At 50.4% G+C, this 21,852-nt stretch overlaps 8 protein-coding genes across 8 annotated transcripts; 4 read left to right on the top strand and 4 right to left on the bottom strand.

The window, feature by feature from the left end:
• Positions 1-1,300: 1,300 nt before the first annotated feature.
• On the bottom strand, positions 1,301-2,434 carry PENARI_c002G06937 (SRR1 family protein; the record flags this gene model as incomplete). The annotated part of the gene is made up of 2 exons (XM_022627605.1): positions 1,301-1,695; positions 1,906-2,434. 2 exons carry the CDS (start codon positions 2,432-2,434, stop codon positions 1,301-1,303), a joined length of 924 nt encoding a protein of 307 aa, XP_022492510.1.
• A 690-nt stretch (positions 2,435-3,124) lies between these two features.
• PENARI_c002G04416 (copper acquisition factor BIM1-like domain-containing protein) lies at positions 3,125-3,977 on the top strand (the record flags this gene model as incomplete). The annotated part of the gene is made up of 3 exons (XM_022627443.1): positions 3,125-3,341; positions 3,404-3,717; positions 3,768-3,977. 3 exons carry the CDS (start codon positions 3,125-3,127, stop codon positions 3,975-3,977), a joined length of 741 nt encoding a protein of 246 aa, XP_022492269.1.
• A 303-nt stretch (positions 3,978-4,280) lies between these two features.
• On the bottom strand, positions 4,281-5,510 carry PENARI_c002G01521 (alpha/beta fold hydrolase; the record flags this gene model as incomplete). Its single annotated transcript, XM_022627233.1, has 1 exon — positions 4,281-5,510. The coding sequence occupies one exon, from the start codon at positions 5,508-5,510 to the stop codon at positions 4,281-4,283; it is 1,230 nt and encodes a 409-aa protein (XP_022492379.1).
• Positions 5,511-6,067: 557 nt separating this feature from the next.
• Positions 6,068-10,132, top strand: PENARI_c002G11529 (uncharacterized protein; the record flags this gene model as incomplete). Its single annotated transcript, XM_022627928.1, has 2 exons — positions 6,068-6,112; positions 6,245-10,132. 2 exons carry the CDS (start codon positions 6,068-6,070, stop codon positions 10,130-10,132), a joined length of 3,933 nt encoding a protein of 1,310 aa, XP_022492864.1.
• A 1,235-nt stretch (positions 10,133-11,367) lies between these two features.
• PENARI_c002G06070 (uncharacterized protein) lies at positions 11,368-12,318 on the top strand (the record flags this gene model as incomplete). Its single annotated transcript, XM_022627557.1, has 1 exon — positions 11,368-12,318. One exon carries the CDS (start codon positions 11,368-11,370, stop codon positions 12,316-12,318), a length of 951 nt encoding a protein of 316 aa, XP_022492804.1.
• Positions 12,319-14,470: 2,152 nt separating this feature from the next.
• PENARI_c002G08918 (uncharacterized protein) lies at positions 14,471-15,811 on the top strand (the record flags this gene model as incomplete). The annotated part of the gene is made up of 3 exons (XM_022627763.1): positions 14,471-14,579; positions 14,638-14,846; positions 14,906-15,811. The coding sequence occupies 3 exons, from the start codon at positions 14,471-14,473 to the stop codon at positions 15,809-15,811; spliced, it is 1,224 nt and encodes a 407-aa protein (XP_022492513.1).
• Positions 15,812-16,498: 687 nt separating this feature from the next.
• On the bottom strand, positions 16,499-17,296 carry PENARI_c002G05736 (MARVEL domain-containing protein; the record flags this gene model as incomplete). Its single annotated transcript, XM_022627537.1, has 1 exon — positions 16,499-17,296. One exon carries the CDS (start codon positions 17,294-17,296, stop codon positions 16,499-16,501), a length of 798 nt encoding a protein of 265 aa, XP_022492684.1.
• Positions 17,297-18,332: 1,036 nt separating this feature from the next.
• Positions 18,333-20,108, bottom strand: PENARI_c002G00302 (uncharacterized protein; the record flags this gene model as incomplete). The annotated part of the gene is made up of 3 exons (XM_022627151.1): positions 18,333-19,231; positions 19,283-20,011; positions 20,096-20,108. The coding sequence occupies 3 exons, from the start codon at positions 20,106-20,108 to the stop codon at positions 18,333-18,335; spliced, it is 1,641 nt and encodes a 546-aa protein (XP_022492168.1).
• Positions 20,109-21,852: the final 1,744 nt, after the last annotated feature.

A 21,852-nucleotide genomic window follows, 5' to 3' on the forward strand; every position in this document is an offset into this window, starting at 1 on the left:
TTTCTTGTGGCTTTACCCGATGGGTATTGTGAGCTGTCTGCTCTGCCATTGACTGGGTGTTCCAATCTATGGCTTCTCATGCTGGGTATTCTGTGGTGGCAATTGTTGCGATGGAAGGTTCAAGTCTAGATGTTTTGTTCTCCTGGGCTTGGGGGTATAAATGTGTTCATTTATGGCTGCCTTGGGATGGTTCTTCGCTCGGCTTCATTGCATTATACTTTGGATTTAGACTACATCTTCTCTGTTATATCAGACACATATCCAGTGTTCAACTACTAAGCAGCTTCAGCTGAAGTTTTAACATTCAACAACCAAACGATTCCATCTGAACATCAATTCGCAATGTCTGCCGCTTCGTTCAGCGTGTTTTCGATTAAGGAAGATGCCTCCGGAACCAGCACAGCTTCTAGCTCGACCGATTGCTCTTTCAATCAGATCACAAGATCAGGTCCCTTCTATTTGGATGGATTGACCTATCCACTCGCCAATCGTGTGCGGTCGACACTGGTTGCATTTCCGGATACCATGCCGGTTTTTACACCTGACTATCTCTCTACCGGCGCCCCGAGACAATTGGTACGGGATTGGTGGACGTGCTGTGGCTGCAAGAATTTGGTCAACCCGGCCCTTGCCTCGGAGCGTACATGTCCAATTTGTTCGCATAAGAACAAGGGTTGTTGCCAGAAAGAGGATGTTCGGTAGAAGGGGTAGGGTTGCGTGGATGTTCGATATCATTCTTGCTACTTGTGTTTCTATTATTTGTCATGTGTCTGTATGTTCATTGGTCTCAGGTTCAGGTTCGGTTTTCATTTGATATGATTTCGTGATTCGGGCGTTGGATTTTGCGTTATATGGATGCTGCTATAGGTCAGGCTTTCTTTGGGTTCAGTTGGAGATACAACGCTGGTTGGGATATAGCGTTGTCACATTAGACTTCGATATTTGGGAAGGGATACGATAGCATTATCATACTAGACTGTTAGATATAATGGCATCATTCATTGGATACAAGTCATTTGTACTTGGCAGCTCACAAGCTCATACTTCTAATCATATATACTACCAGTTAAAACTTTGGTTACGCCACGAGACTGGAGCAATGAACCAGGAACCAGGAATAGAAAACAATTGATATCAACCGTCGTATAATTTTAGACCCTGAAAATCGTCCTCGATATGTCTCAGCCGCACCAGCACATAAATCAACGCCGACCCATGCAATATCTATAAACCTTTTTGTATATAACCATGCTAAACCCGAAAAAAAAAAATCAGACCCCAATGCCAAAGCATGCAAAATTCACTCCTTCTGCTTCTCCACCGTCTCCCCTTCAACCCAGTATAGCCTCATGTTCCAAAAAGCATGCTCCAAGGGCCCAAATTCAGGCAGACAATATGAACCAGTGGCATCAACGAAAGTCTGCAAAGCCCCACCAGCATCCGCAGTCGCATGCTCAAGCGGGCCACCAAAGACCAGCCACGGCTTGGAAGGTAGGAGGAGTTCGAGGTGTTTCTTCTCTGCGCCTGGACAGAAGAGAAGTGTGTTATGTGTTATGTGTGTGAAGGCTTGGGGGTGGGCGAGAACTTCAATATCGAGATCTGCGAGGAGGGTCTTATCCAGGTGGTTGAAGACGGGGTCTTGGGCGTAGACTTTAACAGGCTGGATCTGGGAGTGGGAGGTTTCTTCCATTTGGGCTGAAGGCTGTTAGTTTGGTTTGGGCTGATTGTGGGTGGGGGAATGAGTGAGGGACGTGAAAGGGTTTGGCATGTGTATAAATATACGTATAGGGGTATAGGTATAGATATAAGGCCATCGGAGAAAAGGTAAAGGATATGATTGGTGAAAAGCTCTCATGTGCTTTCAAAAGGAACAAGTAACAGAACAAGCAAGAATATAAAACTCACCTGTAACCATGTCCTTGATGCTTACCAAGGCAGCAAGCTGGTACATAGACACACTCCGCCTATCAGTCCAGCCATCACGCAGGAACCCACTCGGACTCCCGAGGCCAATGCATACAATGGCGTCCACAGGGCCATAGGCCGGCTCAGACCGACAGGAAGTAGAAGTAGAAGAAGACTCGGAAAGAGAAGAAGTTGGACCAGGAGAGGTAAAAGCTCGTTCACTCCCTCTCTCTCTCAATTTCTTCTGCAACACCCCCGCCAAATTGACCCAAGTCTCCGACCCTTCCCACTTCTCACTATGCTCTCGATATTGCGTCTGCAGCTCAGTGATTGTCAGTCGACCTGGTGCCTCTGCAGGAGCTAGCACAGGCTCAAAGGATGGGTCGGTGGATGTTCCATTTGTGCTGTCTGGCCTGCTGCGCATTACGCGCCGCACGTTGCCGCCGCTTGTCACATGGGTCCAGCCGTTATCGTCGGTCACTTGGGTTCGTTTTTGGGGTCGCTTTGTTCGACGTGATGTGCTCGGCATATTTTGTATAGGAATGATATTATAATAATGTTGATTAGTGGTATAAGATCAGTGGAATTAATATATGACTGGTGAAGCCTTTTTTTTTTGGAGTTTGCGGGGGGGAAGGCTTGGCATTCCGACTGAGATGAGATGATTGCGGACTATACTTCCTTACCACACTTAAGACCATAGCTTACACTCAATAATTCAACTGACACTACTGTTAGTATCGGATGGTATCTACTAACAATGCATGCACTTTCTCACCCCCGTTTATTCACACTGTAAGCGCCTTTGTTCCCCTCCGAACATTAGTGTCTCCCTGGGCGCTTCCCCCTCAGCAAATCACCATGCAGTATCACGCTTCAAGTGATGGCACTTGCAGCTGGCTGTGATGATCCGGGCCATCCCTGCTCTTTACCACTGCCCACTCCCAATCACTCTCATGCAGGCCAAGTCACATTTGGTTCCTAGGTTCTCAATGGAGGCCCCCTCAAAAAGACTGATCAGCCCTCGAAAATCATCCGTGGGTTGGTCTTGGAGCTTCATCTGCGGTTTTGGTTTGACATCAATTCCCTTCACCCTTCACTTTCTACCTGCGATCGGATAAATAGAGTCTGGGACTCTCAAACGGTTTCCGTTTTTGTTTAATTCTTTTGTCTTGGTCGCCATATACATTCGGGGCCACACCTCGTCTCATACCTCACCATGAGCTTACAACAATCCGTAACACGATGGGCCTCTGTCCTCGTCTTGCTATGTCTTGGTCTGGCACAAGCTCATACCGTCATCACATACCCAGGCTACAGAGGCAACAACCTCCACACCAACGGCACAGTCCAGCAGTCTAATGGTCTGGGAGTGGCCTACGATGTGAAGAACGGCTCTTACATCTTCCCCTATGGGATGGAGTGGATCTACCCATGTAAGACCAGTTGATTCTGATCAACGCATTGCCAGTATCACTGACTCTTCTCTTTGCTTAAGGTGGCGGTATGCCCCGATCAACCAACCGAACCAAGTGGCCTGTCAGCGGTGGTGCTGTCGCCTTTCAACCGGGCTGGTTCCCGGGCCATCAGAATGCCTTGATTTATATCAACCTTGGATTCGGCGAGATCCCCGAGAATATGAGCCACCCTGTTGTGTCGCCTTTCCAGATAACGGGCCCGACCAACAACCCATACCCGGGGACCGTGTGTCTGCCGCAGGTTCCTCTGCCGGCCAATATCAGTGTCAGCCCTGGTGATTATGCTACTATCCAGTTGGTTGAGACAGCCAAGCATGGCGCTGCACTGTACAATGTATGTTCCACCCCTCGGTCAAGTGGTCGCACATACTGACATGGTTCTAGTGTGTGGACATCGAGTTCGCAGAAGACGGCGATGCCTCTGTTGAGGAAGTAACTCGCGACAACTGCTTTAACTCAACAGACATCTCTTTCCAGTACATGTACACCACCAGTTCCATTGGCTCTGGCGCAGGGATGCTTCAGCCCCCGAAGATATCCGCTGGAGCCCTCGTACCGCTGTTGACTGCTGTCGCCTTTGGCATGTATCTGTAATGATGGCTGATGTTTTGTTTGCATTTACACGCGCTTCGCTTTTCTTTCTTTTGCGCCATACCCCTGGTTTCATTAATCTATCACGCTTCAAAATCAATGATGATACTGCATGTCTTGAATGGGTTTTATAGTTGACGCTTTGGGTCCTTGATCCCTTGCTGGCGTTGACAGGTGTTTGGGCTCTATACAGCTTTACAGAACGAATACGTTCGTCAAATATGACAATCATCCCAATCATCTTGTTATGCATCTATCGTAATTCGTATGTACATGTCAATGTCGCACATCTAACTCACCTAGGAACTACTGCAGACCTCCAGCCAGCTCGACAATCGTCCGTGCTACCTCTTCCGAGCCTTCCTGGGGTGTCCAGTGTCCAACCCCATCTAGAAACCGAAGAATACGAAGATCCGCGCAGGACACGCCGTCTTTCATTTTCTCAATGGCACCAGGCTCCTGGTAATTACCCCAGTCCAGCTTCCCAGAGACGAAAGCACATGGCGGCTCGAGCTTCTTCCCAGCAAAGACCTCAAAGTCCTTAGTATATCGACCGCCAGCAGCCGTGCGCACACGATACCAGTTCAACCCACCCTGGAATCCAGTGCGTCCATACTCAGCCGCATAAACAGCAAGCTCATCATCTGGCAGCCACGAATGCGAAGACAGACCCTTTGACGACTCCTCAGCCATATCAATAGCCACCGTTGCAGGCATTGACTTATCTAAAGGCATGATATAATAACCAGGCAACTTCACCAAATCCTCCGCTGACCACTTCCCCAGCGGATGAGGCCGATTCCCCGGCCAAGAACCACTCTTCAAATGAAAATACCCGCGCAAAAAGCGATGCATCTCCTCAGGCTCCAGATTGGACATCTCAGGACCAGCCCGTGCAGTCGAATAATACCACTTATAATGCTTGCGTCCCAACTGCGCCAAAGCTTCATGAATTCCCGTCGCTGCAGCAGAGCTCTCCGCACCACCAGCACCACCTCCTCTGGCTTCAATACTCTGACCAGCATCAGCATTGACACTGGCAGTATCAAACGGCAACTCAGGACTCCCATTAAAAGGATGACTCATAAGCACAACGGAGCGAAAGAAATCAGGCCTCATAAGCGCACACATAGCAGCTGACATCGCACCACAATCATGTCCCGCAACGCACTGCACGGAGCGATAGCCGAGCGCATGCACGAGCATCACAATATCTCGCACCAGACTGGACAACGAGAAAGTTGCGAGATCGACATCCCCGTAGCTGCTCGTGTCCCAGCCTGTTGTACGTCCGAAGCCGCGCTGGTCGGGGGCTACGGCGTGGTAGCCTGCTTCGGCGAGCTTTGGAAGTACGCGGCGCCAGGAGTAGGCGATTTCGGGGAAACCGTGGAGGAGTATTATTAGCGGCTTTTGTGGGGTGCCGGTTTGGGGTCGTCCTGCTTCTAATATGTGGAAGTTTAGGTCGCTAGTTTGAATGTAGCGGCTTGTCATTCCCTCTGGGAGGGGGAGGGGTGGTAGGGAGGTGTATGTGGTCATGGTTGTAAATGTTAATTTGGGATTGGATTGATTTGAGCTTGGAGATGATAGTAAGCAGTCAAGGAATTCAAGGGGGAAAGGGCTATGTGCATGAGAAATGGGGTATCTAGGTAGCTTTTATATGTAAAACTACCGAGGTTAGAGAGGAGAGAGTTGAGGTGGAAGAACTATCAGCTCCCAGGAGTAGTTCCGTGCCTGACCCACGGCTTAAGTCATGACGCAACTTCAGATCTTCTGCAACTTCACATTTTCTTCCCACTTTTTTCTTTTTTTTTGCGACAAGCCACAATTCTTGATTCCTTCAATCCGACCTTTACCCTCGCTTTTCTCCTTGACTCCTGACTGGCCTGTGTCGATCGCTCCGAGTTTGCCGCTCCCCTCTTCCAACTCAACCTCCTATAGCTACCTACCATCACATCCCAGATCTATCTAAGATCCACTCGATAGCCTCATCCACTTCATCCACTCCAATCTCGGAACCCCCGGCGCTGCCTAAAGCAGTGTCCGGCCGGCTACCCGATCTCTGACCGTGACCTCACCGACGAAGAGCCTGAACAATGGTCTTCGGCCGACGCAAGAGAAGTGCCTCTGCCCATCCCCAAGTACGTTCTACGCCTCAAATACCAGCTCCCATGGATTCCATGGCAAATTTCCCACCTGCGATGGGACCTATCCTGCAACCCGCCGGGTACCTGCACCTAGCATGAAACTGACAGCTCTTTCTTTCCGACCAGCCACTCTCTCCGCCCGCGTCGCAATCCGCCCAGTCCGCCGCCAGCCATGCCTTCCTAAGATCACAACCGTCGACGAGCAGTCTGTCCTCTGCGGCAGCTGCCGCTGCGCTACGCAGCTCCACGCCCACCCCGATGTCCATCGGAAATGTCGAGACGAAACGCATGGTCCAGCGGCGTGCCTCGACCCAGTCGCAGGTTAATCCTGTTGGCGGTCGTCGCTCGGCAAGCGTGAGTGGGACGCTGCGCCGCTCGAGCAGTAACAGCTCGATGACGGCACGAACCTTCCGCGAACAATCACCCCATCGCCCAGCTACAAGCTCTGGACCAGTCAATGTGCCCCCGTTGCCTAATATTCCGGCACAGTATGCACCGCGGAAACTCCCCAATGGGCGAGCAATGAGCATGGGGCCATCGATGCGGTCACCCCCAGCATCTCCGCCGCGGTCCGGAAGGCTAAATCGGGACCATGGAAGAGGTTCGCCCATCCACATTGATACACACCAACGTGTGACAAGTCTTGGGACGGTGCCAGAGTTGGAACGATCAACGAGTCGCATTTCGGCAAATTTCTCGTATCCCAATCTTTCACGGCCGACTTCCCCTACTAAGGATCCGGAGAATGAACCGTTGAATCTCGCCGGTGCGCTCCAAAAGTCTCCCTTCGAAGAGCCGGAGCGGACTCCCAAAAAGGAATCTAGGACTCGGACCTCCGGCACTGTGGAAGGAAGCCCGGTTGCGAATAAGGTCCGGGGTCCCTTGGCTGCTTCTGCTGCTGCCCAAGCCCTTAACACGCAAAAGGGTATTCCCCAGGCAAAGACTCGTGCCGAGCAATTACACGATAAACTAGCCGAGGATGACCTGGACCAATTTACCGACAATGCAGGACCTATTGCGACCACCATACCAGAGAGTGAGCATCCGACCTCGCGAATTCTTCCTGAGCGGTGGGCGTCAACAGTCCCAGAGGAGACAGAGCCCACAGATGAAGCCGTTGATACTCATATCAGGGAAGGGAGAAATCGCATGACGAGTGCATCACCAACAACCGATCACTTGGAAGCAGTGCCAGAGCAAACCGGACAACCCCCACACATACGCCAGTCGAACAGCCCGGGTCGTGCTCGTTTCTCTCAATTACTGTCCGTGGCTGATGAGGGGAATCAAATCCATCAACCCCCTCCTCGATCAGTGTCTCCCTTCAAGTCCGCCTTAAAACACCCACGAGGTAGTTCTCTATCCCCAGAAAGGAATCTCTGTACAACGGGTCGAGCTCTCGCAGCTAGCGAGTTGTCAGATGGCGGTACCTCGGTGGCATCAGACGAAGGATCCCGCATTGGTGCTAAAAAGAAGACTGCCAAGGTTAGCTTCGATGATGAAGCTGAAATTGTAGGCGTGGCAGCTAGCCCTCCTACCTCGCCAGAGGAGTATGCACCTGATTCACCACCCGGCGGCAAAGCCAAGACTCGTATGAGTTTCTTTGGCAAGAAGAAGGCACCGTCTGACTCTGTTACGCATGACGATGGCTTCAATGCGGTTATCAAACCTCGACAAGCTCTTCCATCGTTTGGTAGTATTAGAGGCAACCGGAAGGGTGGTCTCCAGAGATCGCCTATTCCAGATTTCAGCGATAACGAATCCAGTTCCTCCTCTGAAAACGAGGTTGCAGCTCAGCCGAGGGTGGCATTATCAAACGATCATGCAATCGCGGGCATGCTCTCCAAAACTCAAGACCATGGATACTTTAAGCCCCGCGATGTCAGTACTCTGGAGCAAATGTCCGTCAATGGTGCTACCAGCTTGGGGGCGGACAGGGGGTCGAAAGTCATTGGTATCACTGAGCAAAAGCCGTATACCGATGTGAACGCTGATCTTTCTGTGCCTGTGATTGCTGTTGAACCAGCTACGCCCCCTCTAGATCAACCAAAGCGAAGTCTTGAACAACAACGATCCAGCATGGATCAGTACAGGATTCCAGGCGGGTTCCCGCCATCCAACTCAGACCGCAACCTCAAGTCCACAGCAAAGAAGACCAATGCTCAGGTTGTTGCAAGCGCCGTTCCAAATCTGGACGACGCAGATACTGAAGAGGAGTCTGGCGATAGTGTTTATAGCGATGCAGCTGAAGACATTGACGGCGATGGATTTGGATCGATTAATGCTATTGTTGACAGCCGCTCAGCCCCCAGGTCGGTGTCAGCTTTGGACACCACGAGCGAGAGTCGTGACGCAACACCGAAGGCTCTAGATCGAACTGCCATCGTGGATACTCAGGCGCGTGATGTGACTGACCAGGCTGAGGATGTGCGCTCTGTCACCCCAACCCAGGAATCGGTCAACCGAGAGGCAGAAGAATCTCCTTCTTCCCCGATGAAAGCCCTCAATCTTGACTCTGCCTACCCATCACTGGCAACTAACTCGACGTTTCGCGCTCCTCAAAATGGTAGTACCTGGACACATCCCAACGGGAAACAACGTCCACTGTCTGTGGCGGTTGGTCCAACATCTCGTATGCAAGACCCTCGATGGTCGAGCAATGAGAGTTCTCCGCGGGATGGCAAGAACAGACCACGTCCAGTCTCCCTTGGCCCTGCGTTCCAGAAGTCAAGACACCCTGAGCCTCGCCGAACAATGTCCAGTGGAAGCGATTCTTCAAGCAGCTTCAAGCGCTCTTCTCCTCGTGGAGATGGGATCCATGCAATGCGTCGAACACTGAGAGCCGGTGCTGGCCCAGCCGAGCGAAACGAGTCCCCCATTGATCATCGGCCCATGTCAGCCGGCTCGTCAAATGGCACGATGCGCAAGACGCTTCGAGGAACAGGTGCTGGAGGCGAGCGGTATTCGTTCTTCTCGACAAACAAGAAAGCACCAAGGGCGAAGGTCTCGAAACAGCCTCCCAAGGCAGCCAGCTCAAGCCGGTTTGCAGATTCGGATGGCGAGGAAGACGAAGCCCGGACGCAGACTTTCCGCAGTCGATTTGAATCCAGTGACGAGGATGAGCCTGGCAATATAGCCATGCGGCCGGTGCGCGGTATCCCCCGTCGTCAAGGTGCCGACGATGGCGACTCGACAGAACTGGATGATAGCTCAGAAGAAGGCACCCGACAACAGACACAACCAACTGTTGCCCCCAAGTCGATTCTGACTCCTCCCAGAAACCGTGGTAGGAATGAGCCGCAGAGCATGTCCGGGATGGCAGCTGTCGCCAAACAACGCGGTATGTCGCAAAGAGATCTGGAAGAATTCCTCCTGTCGCCTCCGCGTGGACGAAAGCCAGGACTTCTCACGCGACTTGGTTTGAAAAAAGATAAGAACTTCGAACACAGAATCCGCAAGGCAGACGTTGAAAGTCCCTCGCGAAGAGATACACATCTAGAGCGATCGCGTCTGGAACGCGATCAATTGCGCGAAGACAACATTGTGAACGGAACCCATGGAAGCACAATTACAACCGTGACAGCCGGAAGTCCTGAACCACCCCATTACCCCAAGCTGGTGAAGAGAAACTCCAAACGAAACACCACAGGCCCGTCTTGGCCTCTCCACCCTAATACAGCGGACGAAGGAACCCTCCAGCCAGTACCAGAGCAGAAGCCCAGCGCTCCGTCGTCCCCTCAACAGACCGAGAAATTCGAGCCGCATGTCAATGATGCACCCGCACGCAACGGGAGTGTCCTTGTCAACGGAGACGGTGCACCCGGTGCATCTCCAATTGGCAAAGAGCCCAGGCCACTTCGGCGGGAGAGCAGGACAGATTCAAACAATGACAGTGCCTCCGAGATCACGAATCCGGATGACCATAGGCCTTCCGCACGCGATGTTGTGATTGCCGGTTCTGGGCGGAAGAAACGGTTCCCTCTTCTCAGGAAGGCGTTCGGTCTGAAGGCTTGATTGGTGTTGTTTTCAATCTATCAAGACGCATATCCGTGTCGATAATGTCTAGTAATGCCCTTTCTCTTTCTCACTTTTCCCTATTCCCTCTCTTTCTCCGTTCATCGTGTTTATGCGAGAGGTTTATAGCCCTCTATGGCTACTGTTGCCCTTCGAAAAATTTGATCCGATCTTCAACGTTATCTAATATCTAATGACTGCTATACGCTCTCGTTTTGTGTTGCTTATTTCCCCCCTCGATTCCTTATTCTTGTTGTGGTATTCGTCCCACTTTCCTCTCTTCCTCTTCCGAACTGGGGGTATCTACCATTTGGTCTTTTTTACCCCTTTTACTATTCACTCTTCATATGATACCTTCTTTCGTCTCTTTCTTTCTCTCTTTCCTTCGTTACTCTCATCTTTTGGTGTGGCCTATTGGAGTTACTCGCTTACTTCCATGATACCCTCGTTAGCTCCTATCACCCATGTACTATTTTCTCTCTTTTCTTTCGTGCCTCATTGCCGTTATCATCTACCGGTCAGTGTCATATTATCTATATTGGTGGATATGGGTGATGGATGGCTAAGGCATGGTCTGTTGATCTGGTTGCCATAGACATTTATTTATAGATTTGGTCAATCGGATCGGATGTTGATTCTCCTACAGTCATAGGCCGGAAGACGGTTTACGCCTCCAGCTTCATATAATTTATATCATTAACCCAAAGCACTCAAAAAACGGGCAAACAAGAGGTGAAAAAATAGAGGGCCACAGTAGGGCGAAATAATGCATGAAACGGTATGCCCGCTTCGAGCCCGTCGTGTAAAGACAGTTCAATACTACATGGCGCTGTATACGCATTTATGACCCCCGTTGTATTATAATTCTCGTCATCATTAACATGCAGTTGCAGAATATCAAATATCTGTAAGATGCGCATTCTTGGATAATCATCTGCTTTTCGTCTACATTGTCGATATTGCGAGGTGGTTTATGAAATGCTAAACTTCCACCAGGACGCAAGTATTTGCCTTGAGGAAAACAGCTATGACCTTCCAGCCTACTGGCCTGGAATAATTTTTCCATAACTCGGTGCTGATTTCCTGTTGGAGCTCCAATATGAAGCTTCCCGTCTTGGCTCCATGTCGATCCCTTTTATCTCCGAGATGAACAAAGACAATCAAGATACAAAGATCAGGTCTCACTCAAGCAAAATGCCATTCTCCACTACAACTCCAGGCCTCAAACCACCATCATGCGTCCCCATTTGATGTTAAGCCTGACCACTCTGGCTAGTACAACATTTGCCCAATCAGCAACCCTACTATACAACTTCACCAGCTCAACCGCCATCGAAAACAGCGCCCTCCGCCCAAATGGCCACCTCCTCCTAACAACATTCAACAAGGGCCGTCTATATACACTCAACCCATCCACCCCAAACCCACAGGCCGAGCTAGTCACCGCGCTCCCAGGAGCCACCGCAATCTGCGGCATCACAGCCATAGACACAGACAAGTTCGCCATTGTGGGCGGAGTCCGCGGTTCCTACCACTACGACAATGAAACCCTATACACAGTCGACTTCAGCAAAAATGCCGCAAATCCAATTGTCAACATCGTGGCTCATATTCCCGATGCCGACATGCTGAACGGCATGGCTTCTCTTCCTTTACAGCCACATATTGTCCTAATCGCCGACTCACGACTTGGATCTCTTTTCCGCGTTGATACACTTACCGGTATATCGAAGAATGTATTCACGAACCTCGCGCTCGCCGCCTCGACAAATGCATCAATACCCATCGGAATAAACGGACTAAAGATCATCGGTGATAACGTCTATTTCACAAACAGTGCACTGAACATCTTCGGCAAAATCCCGGTCAGCGATGATGGCAAGAGATTCGGTCGGGTGGAGATTATTGCGCGGCTGAGTGCTGATACTAGTGGTTCTGACTGGGATGATTTTATCATTGATGCTAGTGGTACTGCGTATATTGCGCAGCCGGAGAATGCTCTTGCTAGGGTTACCCCGGATGGGGTTTATAGTGTTGTTGCTGGTGGCTCGGATACTTTGGATCTTATTGGACCTACTTCTGTACAGCTTGCTCCGGGTGGGAAGGTGGCTTATGTTACTACTCGTGGTGGTGAGATAGGGGGTTATACTTATGGTGGACAGGTTGTTGCTGTTAAGCTCGGTTAAGTATAGCTTACATGTCCCAGGGCTTGGGTCGGAGTTAAGGAATAGAGGATGGAGAGAACTTAAATGGGCAACGAACTAAGCTAAGGCTTCTTGGGTTCGAATTATGACGGAAGCGGCAATGTGTGTGTTTTCCAGGAGCTTGCAAGTCGTGATTCCACCCTACGCAGACTGTGCGTGCAAGTGGATGAAGCGACCAGCAAACGTCTCAGATATATGATCAACAAACGAGTCTTGTTTACCATGGTTGGGACTTATTTACTTCAATCACTTGATAAAAATGCCATTAGCTATGCAGCGATCATGGGTATCCGAGAAGTTTCCCACCTTGTTGGACAAGATATGAGAATTGATGTCTTTCTGCAATTACCGAGATCTACGCTCCTAGCTCTAGTACTCATGGCTACACACTGTTATTTACTTCGCTATCTTATTCGCAGAATATCCAACCAATATCATTGTGCAAAGGGATCTTATTGGGAAGTACCTCGCAGCGAACATCTTTCTGTGGGGCTTGACCTTGACTATGACTTGCTTCGGATCCAATTTCAGAGCCTTGGCCGCGCTGCGAGTATTGGTTGGTATTTTTGGAGCTGTTTCCCAACCCACATTCCTGCTTTCGTAAGGATGCTTTGCAGGTGAGTAGACCCAGCTGATACTTTGGCAAATAGGATGTTAACAGTCAAGCTAGGAGCAGGATTGGAGAGCCTCTGAAATTACCCTGGACATGCGTTTAATGGCCTTACCGGCAAGGAAAAGCTAAGTTTCGGATATATCTAGTCATTATACTAAGCTTGAGTTTATATTTTGATCAGGGTATACAACAGTATTCTATAACCCGAGGCATTCGGAAATGGGAGAAGAAAAAAGAGGAGGGAAAAGAGAAACAAAAGTAGGTCGAAAAGAACTTCATGCAAAAGTATACTTGCCTCGAGGCTTTCACGTAGGGACTGTCCAATACTTCATCAGTGGCACCGGATACACATTATGACCTCTGTTACTAGTTACTTGCTGAAAATCGCTACCATCCAATGCCAGAATAAATGTGAAGGGTCGAATTGGAGAAGCGGCTCTAAAATCGAACAAGTCCAAGCTTCGTGCGATGTACCTATGTCCGCTTTAGCGACATCGTGGCTATGCCAAAAATGAATAGTCCGGTTATAGCCATATCACATATCCGCGATACCTTCCATGAATTAAAAGAGCTGAAGAGTTTTCAAGGGACGTTTTAGCAGTAGCTCTATGACGATCTCGGTGTTGTTTGCGGAAAATCCGGAGATCTTCAACCCCAGACCCAATCATAAGCTCCCCCAGCTTTTCTCCGCATATTTCATGATGCTGCGCCTTTATTGGGTAACGCAATCAAGGAGAATGTCACCTCGGTAGAACTTCTCGAATAAAACGGATCTGTTCCGAGTGAAATTTGGGTGTTCACATTTGGTATAGGGCTGCGATTATCCCTGCTTGCAAGGGACGCGCAATTCGGAATGTAAGGTCCATGATGCGGAGGCGTTTTCTTTTTTGCGCCTCCTATTGTTCTCATTTATTATCTGGACTCTTGTTCTTGTTTAATTATTCTTAAAGTGCGAACTCCGTACATATTCTGGACTATAAACGCCCAATCCCGGCCCGTCCCGGTTTTAGGCGAATTTGAAGCCTTACAGATTTGGAGAGATCGATCCAAGGGGTTTGGGCTCCGCACTTTGACCGCTACCCGATCAAGGGTCCGAATTCTTTGTCTCCGGTCCTCAGGCTCTTTTTACCGTCTTTTCTTTTTGTGGTTGAGGCGTGGTGTTCTTAGGGAACGCTGACACACATACTTGCAAAGCTAGAAGTCTCATCTTGGAAGTTCAGTGAACTTTACTCTTCCCCACTGGCCTGGGAGGGCAGGCGATATCCTAGAGATGATGCGGTTGAATAATATCTAGCCTAAGGCCCCATATAGAGCACTCGTTTTCCAACGGGCCTTGTTGCGGACAAAGGATCTTTGCATACCTCAACGTCGCCTCGCCACGATCTTCTACGCAGCTCTCGGCGCTTGTTGATACTATCGATACTGTCTCTCCTAACCTTCCTTGACTCGCTATCTTTCGTTGACGAATTTCTTTTCTGCCTTCGCCGACGAGATTCGACAGGTCAAGCTTAACGACACAACATGGAGCCAAAGCTCCCCCCAGGTCTGGTTACTATGGCTGCCATGCCTGCTACCGAGGGCATGCAGCAGGAGAAATTGGAAAGCGCTATTTACAAGAAATTCTGGCAAGGTGATATCTCCCATTAAGGTGTTAGAAGACTGATGGACTGACACCCAGTGACCAATAGCCTATAGCACATCCAACCTTGCCAGCAAAGGCCAGACCGAGTCTCGCCTCGAGCATCTCTTCTGGAGAATCTGGGGTACCAAGCAGCTATCAGGCAACTTAAGTCTCTACACTTTAAACCGTCTCATTCTACGTATCAAGAAGACGCCGGTGCTGCTGGGACGGAAGGTGGAAGAAAAGCAATCGGAGCCTGCAGTAAACAAAGAGAAGGTACGACGTCTTTCGTCCCAATTTGGCGCGTTCAGTTCAATATTGACCAATCGTGCCAGCCCGTGAGGCAGGGTGTCTGCGACAGCGGAGCCTGCTCATTTCACTCCATACTAAAGAAGCCGCAGCCTACACAGGGTGAATTACAAAAGAAACCCCGTCTGGCAATTTTCACACCATCCGGCGAAGAGATCACACGAAACCCCTCCAATCCGCCAACCCCCATCATGACTGAACCAACTCCGGAAGGTTCGACCCGCCAGGGTGCGAAGAAGACCTACCTCGCCGCAACCCGCAACGGCCGCGGCCCGCGCCGCCGTCCCGTCTTCAACCGCCGCAAGTCTTCGCAGACCAGCATTCCCAAGACACCTGCTCCTCTGCGTCGTCGCTCGGAGCCTGCGGCAACCACTGATGCCACGCCCGACTCCTACGTGGAGCTCGGCCAGCTGCAGCACATGAGTTTCCGCGACGAGGATGAGGAAGATCAAATCGTGCGTGACATCGCCCGCGAGATCGCCCCCAAGCCAAAGCCCGCTAAGCCAGCCACTCCCCAGTTCGACGACGAGTTCGTCGAGGGAGATCCCGCCCTGCTGCAGGCTATGAAGCCCGGCTGCGTCGACCAGGGTATCCCTTTCCCCCGAGCTTCGTCTCTCCGTCATCCGATGCTTGCCCCGGAGAGCTACTCCCAGGTCCTGAACCCGTCGTTCAACCTCAACTCGTTCCAGTCCCCCGGAGGCCCAGACCTGGCCGTCCCCACTGGTGAGATTGATGCCGAATGGACTGATGTTGATGCCATCGAATCGACTCTTCCTGTCCTGCAGCCCTTCAAGAAGGCTGTTTCGCCCCAGGAACCTGCTATCGAAGAGTGCCAGAAGGGTCCTTCGGATATTGCGTCTTCTATTGTCTCTGTGTCTGTTGACAAGGATGATTCCCTGTTGACTCACGGCATGGAGAGAATCAGACTGTGATTCCATCCCTTTTGCCCTAACCTATGACGTTTGCCAATACTCTCAATCGTTGTACATCGCCATGTCTTAGGGCTTGCTCAACCACTTCTTTTATGACAATACCGCGCCTTGCGCTGATGAGGAATTGTGGCTCGCACGCTGGTGGTTCGTAATGAGCGCATTTCGCTGAAATCGAGAATATTTGTATCGCTGCTTCTGATTGAGAGCTTTAAAGCTGAAGCATGCCAATGCCAACAGGGAATAGGTTGTACTATTTGCACTGGAACTGGCAACAGGATGGAATCGGAGGATCAAATGTACCGCTGGTAGTTTGACCCCCATTAAGATAATTCAATTGCTCGATTGAGCTCATCCATCATATCACTTTCCTAGAAGATACTCAAGCTTAATAGCCGGGCAATCGAAGAAGGGACCGGTCTTAACTCGTAGAGCTACAGTTACAAAAGTCCAGAGACGGAAAGATAAAACTGATAAAATAGTGTATATGCACTGGATAAAATGAACGTTGCCATGGAAATTCTCAAAAGCACCAAACACCTCGACTCCGGAGCCAAAGTGTCAGATACGAAAGCAACAGATATGCAAATGCGAGGTCAATGGCCCGTGAACACCATCAAAACATGTCTCCCAAACCCGAAACCCACTATCAAAGCGAGTCCCAACATTCCCCAGATCGCGAGTCAAGCCCTAAAACTTATTCCCCTTCTCAGCATCATCAACAACATCCTCAGTGGCAGCAGCCCGCCGACTCTTCAACCAGCGCATCAAAACCCAAGAAGAGGTAATAACCCAGAAAACAAGGTTAATAACATCAATCCAGACAGCATGGCGCATACGGGTAATCTTCGACGCATCACCAAGACTAGAAGGAGCAGTCGAAGTAACAGCCTCATCCCTCTTCCCAGAGCCAGATCCAGAACCGGAACTCTCAACAGCATAAACGCCAATATACAGCTTCCCGAAAACACCAAAAAGCGCCAACCAAAGCACAGTAACAACAAACTCCCAGCCAAACTGCGGCAACAGCAACGCAACATTAGGCCCAGAGGCATTCTTCACACGACGCATCAGGAACGGCATGACAAGGTGCACACCCGCAGTAGCTGTAGCCAGGAACCCTGTGACGAGCGCGTACACCCACTGCGAGCGCCAGATATGTTTCTCTGAGTGGTCGTGGTGCTCGTCTTTGCCGTAGAGGCCGATGACGGTGAGGCCAAAGACAAATTGGAGAAAGCGGAGCGCCGAGATGAACATGAAGCTTAGCTTTGCGCGTTTGCTCATTGGTTCGGGGGCGCTTTCGAAGTGCATTGTTGTTCCTGGAACGGCGCCGGTTGGGTACGCGCTCATTGGGTATTGGTCGTTGTTGTATTGGGAGAAGCCAGCTGCGGCGGCGGCTTGGAATTTTTGTTCTTCTTTCTTAGTTTTATGACGCTTTTTGGCTTCGTTGACGCCTATTTTGAGGAGTTTGACTAGGATGAAGGACATTGGATTGTGGTGGCGGTTGTTGTTGTTTGCGGGACCGATCAACGGTGTGGAGGGTGTGAATGTAGATGTAAGGATGCAAGGTGAAGATGGATGATATGGTGAAGTTGATATGGCGCACAGCGCAGATATTATGTCGAAGAATGTGTCTCGTGAAGAGAAAGAGAAAGATGTAGGTAGATTCGGCAGGCCAGATGCCAAATAAGAGGAAGAAGGAGCTATTGTGAGAACGAATAGCAAGGACCAAGAGAAAGTCCAACGTATCGAATGAATATATCAATAGAATCAGGCGAACAACAAAAGAAAGAAACAATGAAAGAATAGGATGGGAATAGAAAGAAAGACAAGTCTGGTGTCATGCCCTTGTCGTCCAAACCAGTCTTCTTTATAGACAGCCATGGTACTTCCGCTTGGCAGAACGCGTCAGGACTCGCAGTACACAAAGCTCAATGCTATTTCCAGAAACTGCTTCTGCAGCCCTAGATGAGATGAAACGCTGCTTCTTGGAGCGCGCGTCAGGGGATCTCCACTGCGTCGGGTGTGCATCTGCAACTTTCATCCAAAGACAATCATCTCGACGCGAGGAGATGAAACATTCACGGGATCAAAATAGCTTGCCGAGAATCCCTGGTCGAAATTGGTTCCTGCAGGGCTGCAGATGTGGTGGGGCAGCTTCAGTTGGCGCGCGCGAACTCATGTTGGACCTCGTTTCAGCGTGGCAGTTCAGCGAAGCTCCAGATCCAATCAAGTGTTTTGTGCTATTTTAAAGATGGAAAATATAACGGAAACCCTACAATAGAGGCTAAACATGGAATCATCTCAGATCTCATTGGAATATGCACATCGCTTATGCGGACATTACAATTACACAGGATACCATCATAAACTCTCTCCAATGATTTACTCGCCGCTCCAGTATGCTTGAGAGTGGAATGTCATGCAAAAAAGAACCCATACACCGAAAATACCCAGACGCCCACATCAAACGCAAAAAAAAGAATGCAATAGGCCCCAGGGGAAGGCCGCAGGGCGAGACCTGTCACGCCGGCCGACTAGCTCCTGAGTCAGCAGCACCTTTGATGCCCGGGACCGTTGCAGCTATCTTTGGATCATTCCCTGGCGGCAATGGGGGTTTGAGGTCGGTGGGGGATGCGGGGGCAGAAGCCGGGATTGGAGAATGTTCGTCGTCGTACTCATGTCCTAAATATTCATCATCGTGTAGACCCGAGCCCGTAGCTGAAGAGTGGTCCACCGAAGCGCGGTCATATCCTTGCTGGTAGGAGTGAGAAGAGTTCTTGGAGGCGTTCTTGGTCGCCTTCTTTGTCTTGCGGCCCTTCATCTTGGCCTTTTCCAAGAGTCGCTTCTTCTCCGCCAGCCGCTTTCGCTCTTTGCGGTCCTTCATCTCATATTGTCGGATCAGAGCCTCGGGTGGCCGGCCGAAAATGCTCTCATATTCACAAAATTCACAAATCCAAATGTCCTCCAGACTCGGGGGATGGTGCAGATTCGTGTATTGTTGCTGGATCTTGCGCTGACGAGCAGATAATGCATATATGCTACCTGGAGAGCGCTTCTTCTTCGGTCCTGCAGGGTGTTGTTCTGCACCTTGTGCGGGTGGTTGCGTACCCGGTGGACCGTGGTTTATCGATGCAGCCATACTCGGACTGGTCTGCGTCCCTTGTGTGGAGAAACCCCGGGCATTATGACTCGCGGGGCCAAGAGGCGAGGTCGGGGATCGATGGGGGATTGAGTAGTTCCGCTGCATCGCCATGCCCTTCGAAGAGTCGGACTCGCAGGTGAACGTGAATTGTGTCTTGGTGGGGGTGGTGTTTTCCTGGTCCAGCAAGCTGACATTGCTTGGACCTCGGGGCGGGGATGGTAGCGTCGCGGCATTTGCAATAGCGGTAGAGATTATTCCCTGGTCTGAGGGCGATTCCCCTAAAAATCATTAGTACAAACTCAAATTAACAAGAGGACTCTGAAACGCACCAGTTGGGCCAGGGGACGACATCAAGCCATCGCGTCGAGGAGTTCGAGCTGTCATCCAACCATTCTGAGCATTAGCCGACAATGGGCCCCTACTGTTGCTAGTGCGAACAGTGCTCCGACTTAACCGACCTCTTCCTGAACCAGATATCCCTGCCAGCGGAGATGCAGGATTTCCACTGCCATAATATGTACCAGTAGGACCTTCGGGGGGAGGTGGTGCGGGGGTTGAGCTCGTCAGCCCCATGTTGGCAAATTCTGGAGACAAAGCAGAGTGTCCCAAATTCCCCGGCGTGGGGATTTTCCGTTTCTTTTTGTTATTTGTGTTTTCAAACGCGTCATAACCGTCGGGGCCTGAAGATTTGGGAGGGCCTTCGGGGTGTAAAGAGGAAGGTGAGGACGAACGAAAACCGGCACTGCGGCGAACGACTACCGGACCATCTTCATCCCCGCTCTCCAGCTCTACTGATGTCTCAAACGTATGATCGACCTCTGGAGACAGCTCATGGCTTTCCACGGTCTGCTGCACATACACTTTAGACTCATTCACTGCCTCTTCCTCCCCCGAAACACCATAGAATATCTGAGAGGCCGGTGGTGTGGGGGGGTAGAATATTGTGTCGGCGGCATCGGAAGAGAGACGAGAACGCAGGGTCCGCTTAGGGAGGGGACGGATCAAACGATCGGGATAGATGGTAGAAGGTGTGTCAGGGGCCGAGTTGAACGCCCCGTCTACTCATTCCCATGTCAGTAACTGAGGCTGTTGTCCCGAGGAGGTTTCTAGGCTACCTGGCCGATAGTCCGGACTTGACATACTCATGGTAGTCATTATGCAAATTGTCCTCTCCCTCCACCGACGATGCTAGCATATGAGACGATATACTAGCTCGTTCCTTTTATCCCCCTCCACCGTTTCTGTCTTGAGAGGACCAATAATTCCAAAATTGGCGTGATATCAGAGGGTCGAATTGGAGGTACACTGTAGGCTATGAGCTTCCGAGTCGCAAAGCCGGAGAGGATCAGGTAGTTTTGAAGAGATATAAGGCGCCCCCCGCGTTGTCCACAATCCCGAATATCGACCTGCCCACAAAAAGGTATTACTCACCAATAAAAAGAATAGTAGGAAGAAGAAAAATGTCGGCTTAAAAACCAAAGAGGCCAAATATCATCACGTATAACGGTATAAGAGGGGTTGAGGGAAGTGAAGAGAAAGAGACGAGTCACGGGAGTTCGGAACACGATACGCTAATCTCTTTTAGGAAACCCTCTCGACCCAATGACCTCCCACTCATATTCATCTACTGTATGGGGTATATTTTCCTTACTTCTTTGATATTGGTATATATCAGATTCTATACTTCTGTCAAGTTGCGCTGATTGCCCTCTACGGAGAATGCCCTCCGATCGCCCTTCCATCCGTACCTGCATTCGCGAACATCAGGCTGCCGACGCCTTGCGTGAGGCAGCCTCTGGGTATCGGGGATTCGCCGAGGGCGAATACCATTGCAGTTCGCAATTATGCAGCCCGTAATTGATTGCGATCGAATCTGTTGAAACCTTGTCTGTTGGAGGGGTCACCTCATAGCTCTTGCGACTCGTTCACTCTCCGTGATCATTTCGGAGGAACAGGTATATGATAGAAAGGATTGGAGGAAGCGGTGCGATGGATTTCGAGTGCTATATCAGGCGAGCAAGCCTTGCCGGCTTTAACGGTGGGATGTGGGATTCGGGGATGGTGTCTGTGACTGTCAAGCAGGATGGGAAGGGCGAATGTGGACTGTAGTAGAGTAAGCAGAACAGTATACAGTAGGTTGCAGCCCTGCAGGTTAGCTGATATGTAGGTCTGTTTCAGACGAATGACCGCAGAATCGGATAACACGGCTTAAGCCTTCCCGGTTTTGCCTTGGGATTTCTGCTTCTTGCGCCTTTTTCAAATCTCTCACGCCGCGTCCACAAAGCATTCGCAAGACTATGTAGGATAGTATGCCTTTTGTCGACTGCTGGCTTGTGAGCTTAGCCAAGTCTCACTGTTGTCCGGCTGTGCAAAATTCAGGAACAGACCCAAGTGGGGACCAAGGCCTTGTACACAACAAATCTGGAGTCCAAAGAACGGCAAAGACAATAAATAGACCCAAATAAAAAGTCTCTGAGAGGCATTGGGAAGAGGAAATTAGAAACACGAACAGAATGCGTGGTGAAAGATTCGCGCGTCGAAAGGCGTCGAGAGCGGGGAAGCGGCGATGGGATCTTTTGGAGTCCCGTTCCGGCGCTTTTCTCCTTCTCTTCTTCCTCCCCGCCAACACACGCACTTCTCGGACTATGTAGTCTTCGGGCTCTTCATCGAGCCTTGTGACTTGACTCAGATCTTACTGCGATTCCCCAATTGTCCTGCTCGTTTTGACTCTCCCCAGGAGCTCTCAATCGCGCGCGAAGAGCTCCCTCGCAAACGGCCTCGCTCGAGTTTGTGCAGGAACCACGCCAACCATTGTTTCCATACCTCACTGAATTCCTCTCATTTGGCTCCTTGAGCTCTCCTCTACTCTAATTCATTCAGAAAAGCCCTTCTCTCCGCC

Source organism: Penicillium arizonense (genome assembly GCF_001773325.1).
Source record: "Penicillium arizonense strain CBS 141311 chromosome Unknown PENARI_contig002, whole genome shotgun sequence".
Classification (NCBI taxonomy): domain Eukaryota; kingdom Fungi; phylum Ascomycota; class Eurotiomycetes; order Eurotiales; family Aspergillaceae; genus Penicillium; species Penicillium arizonense.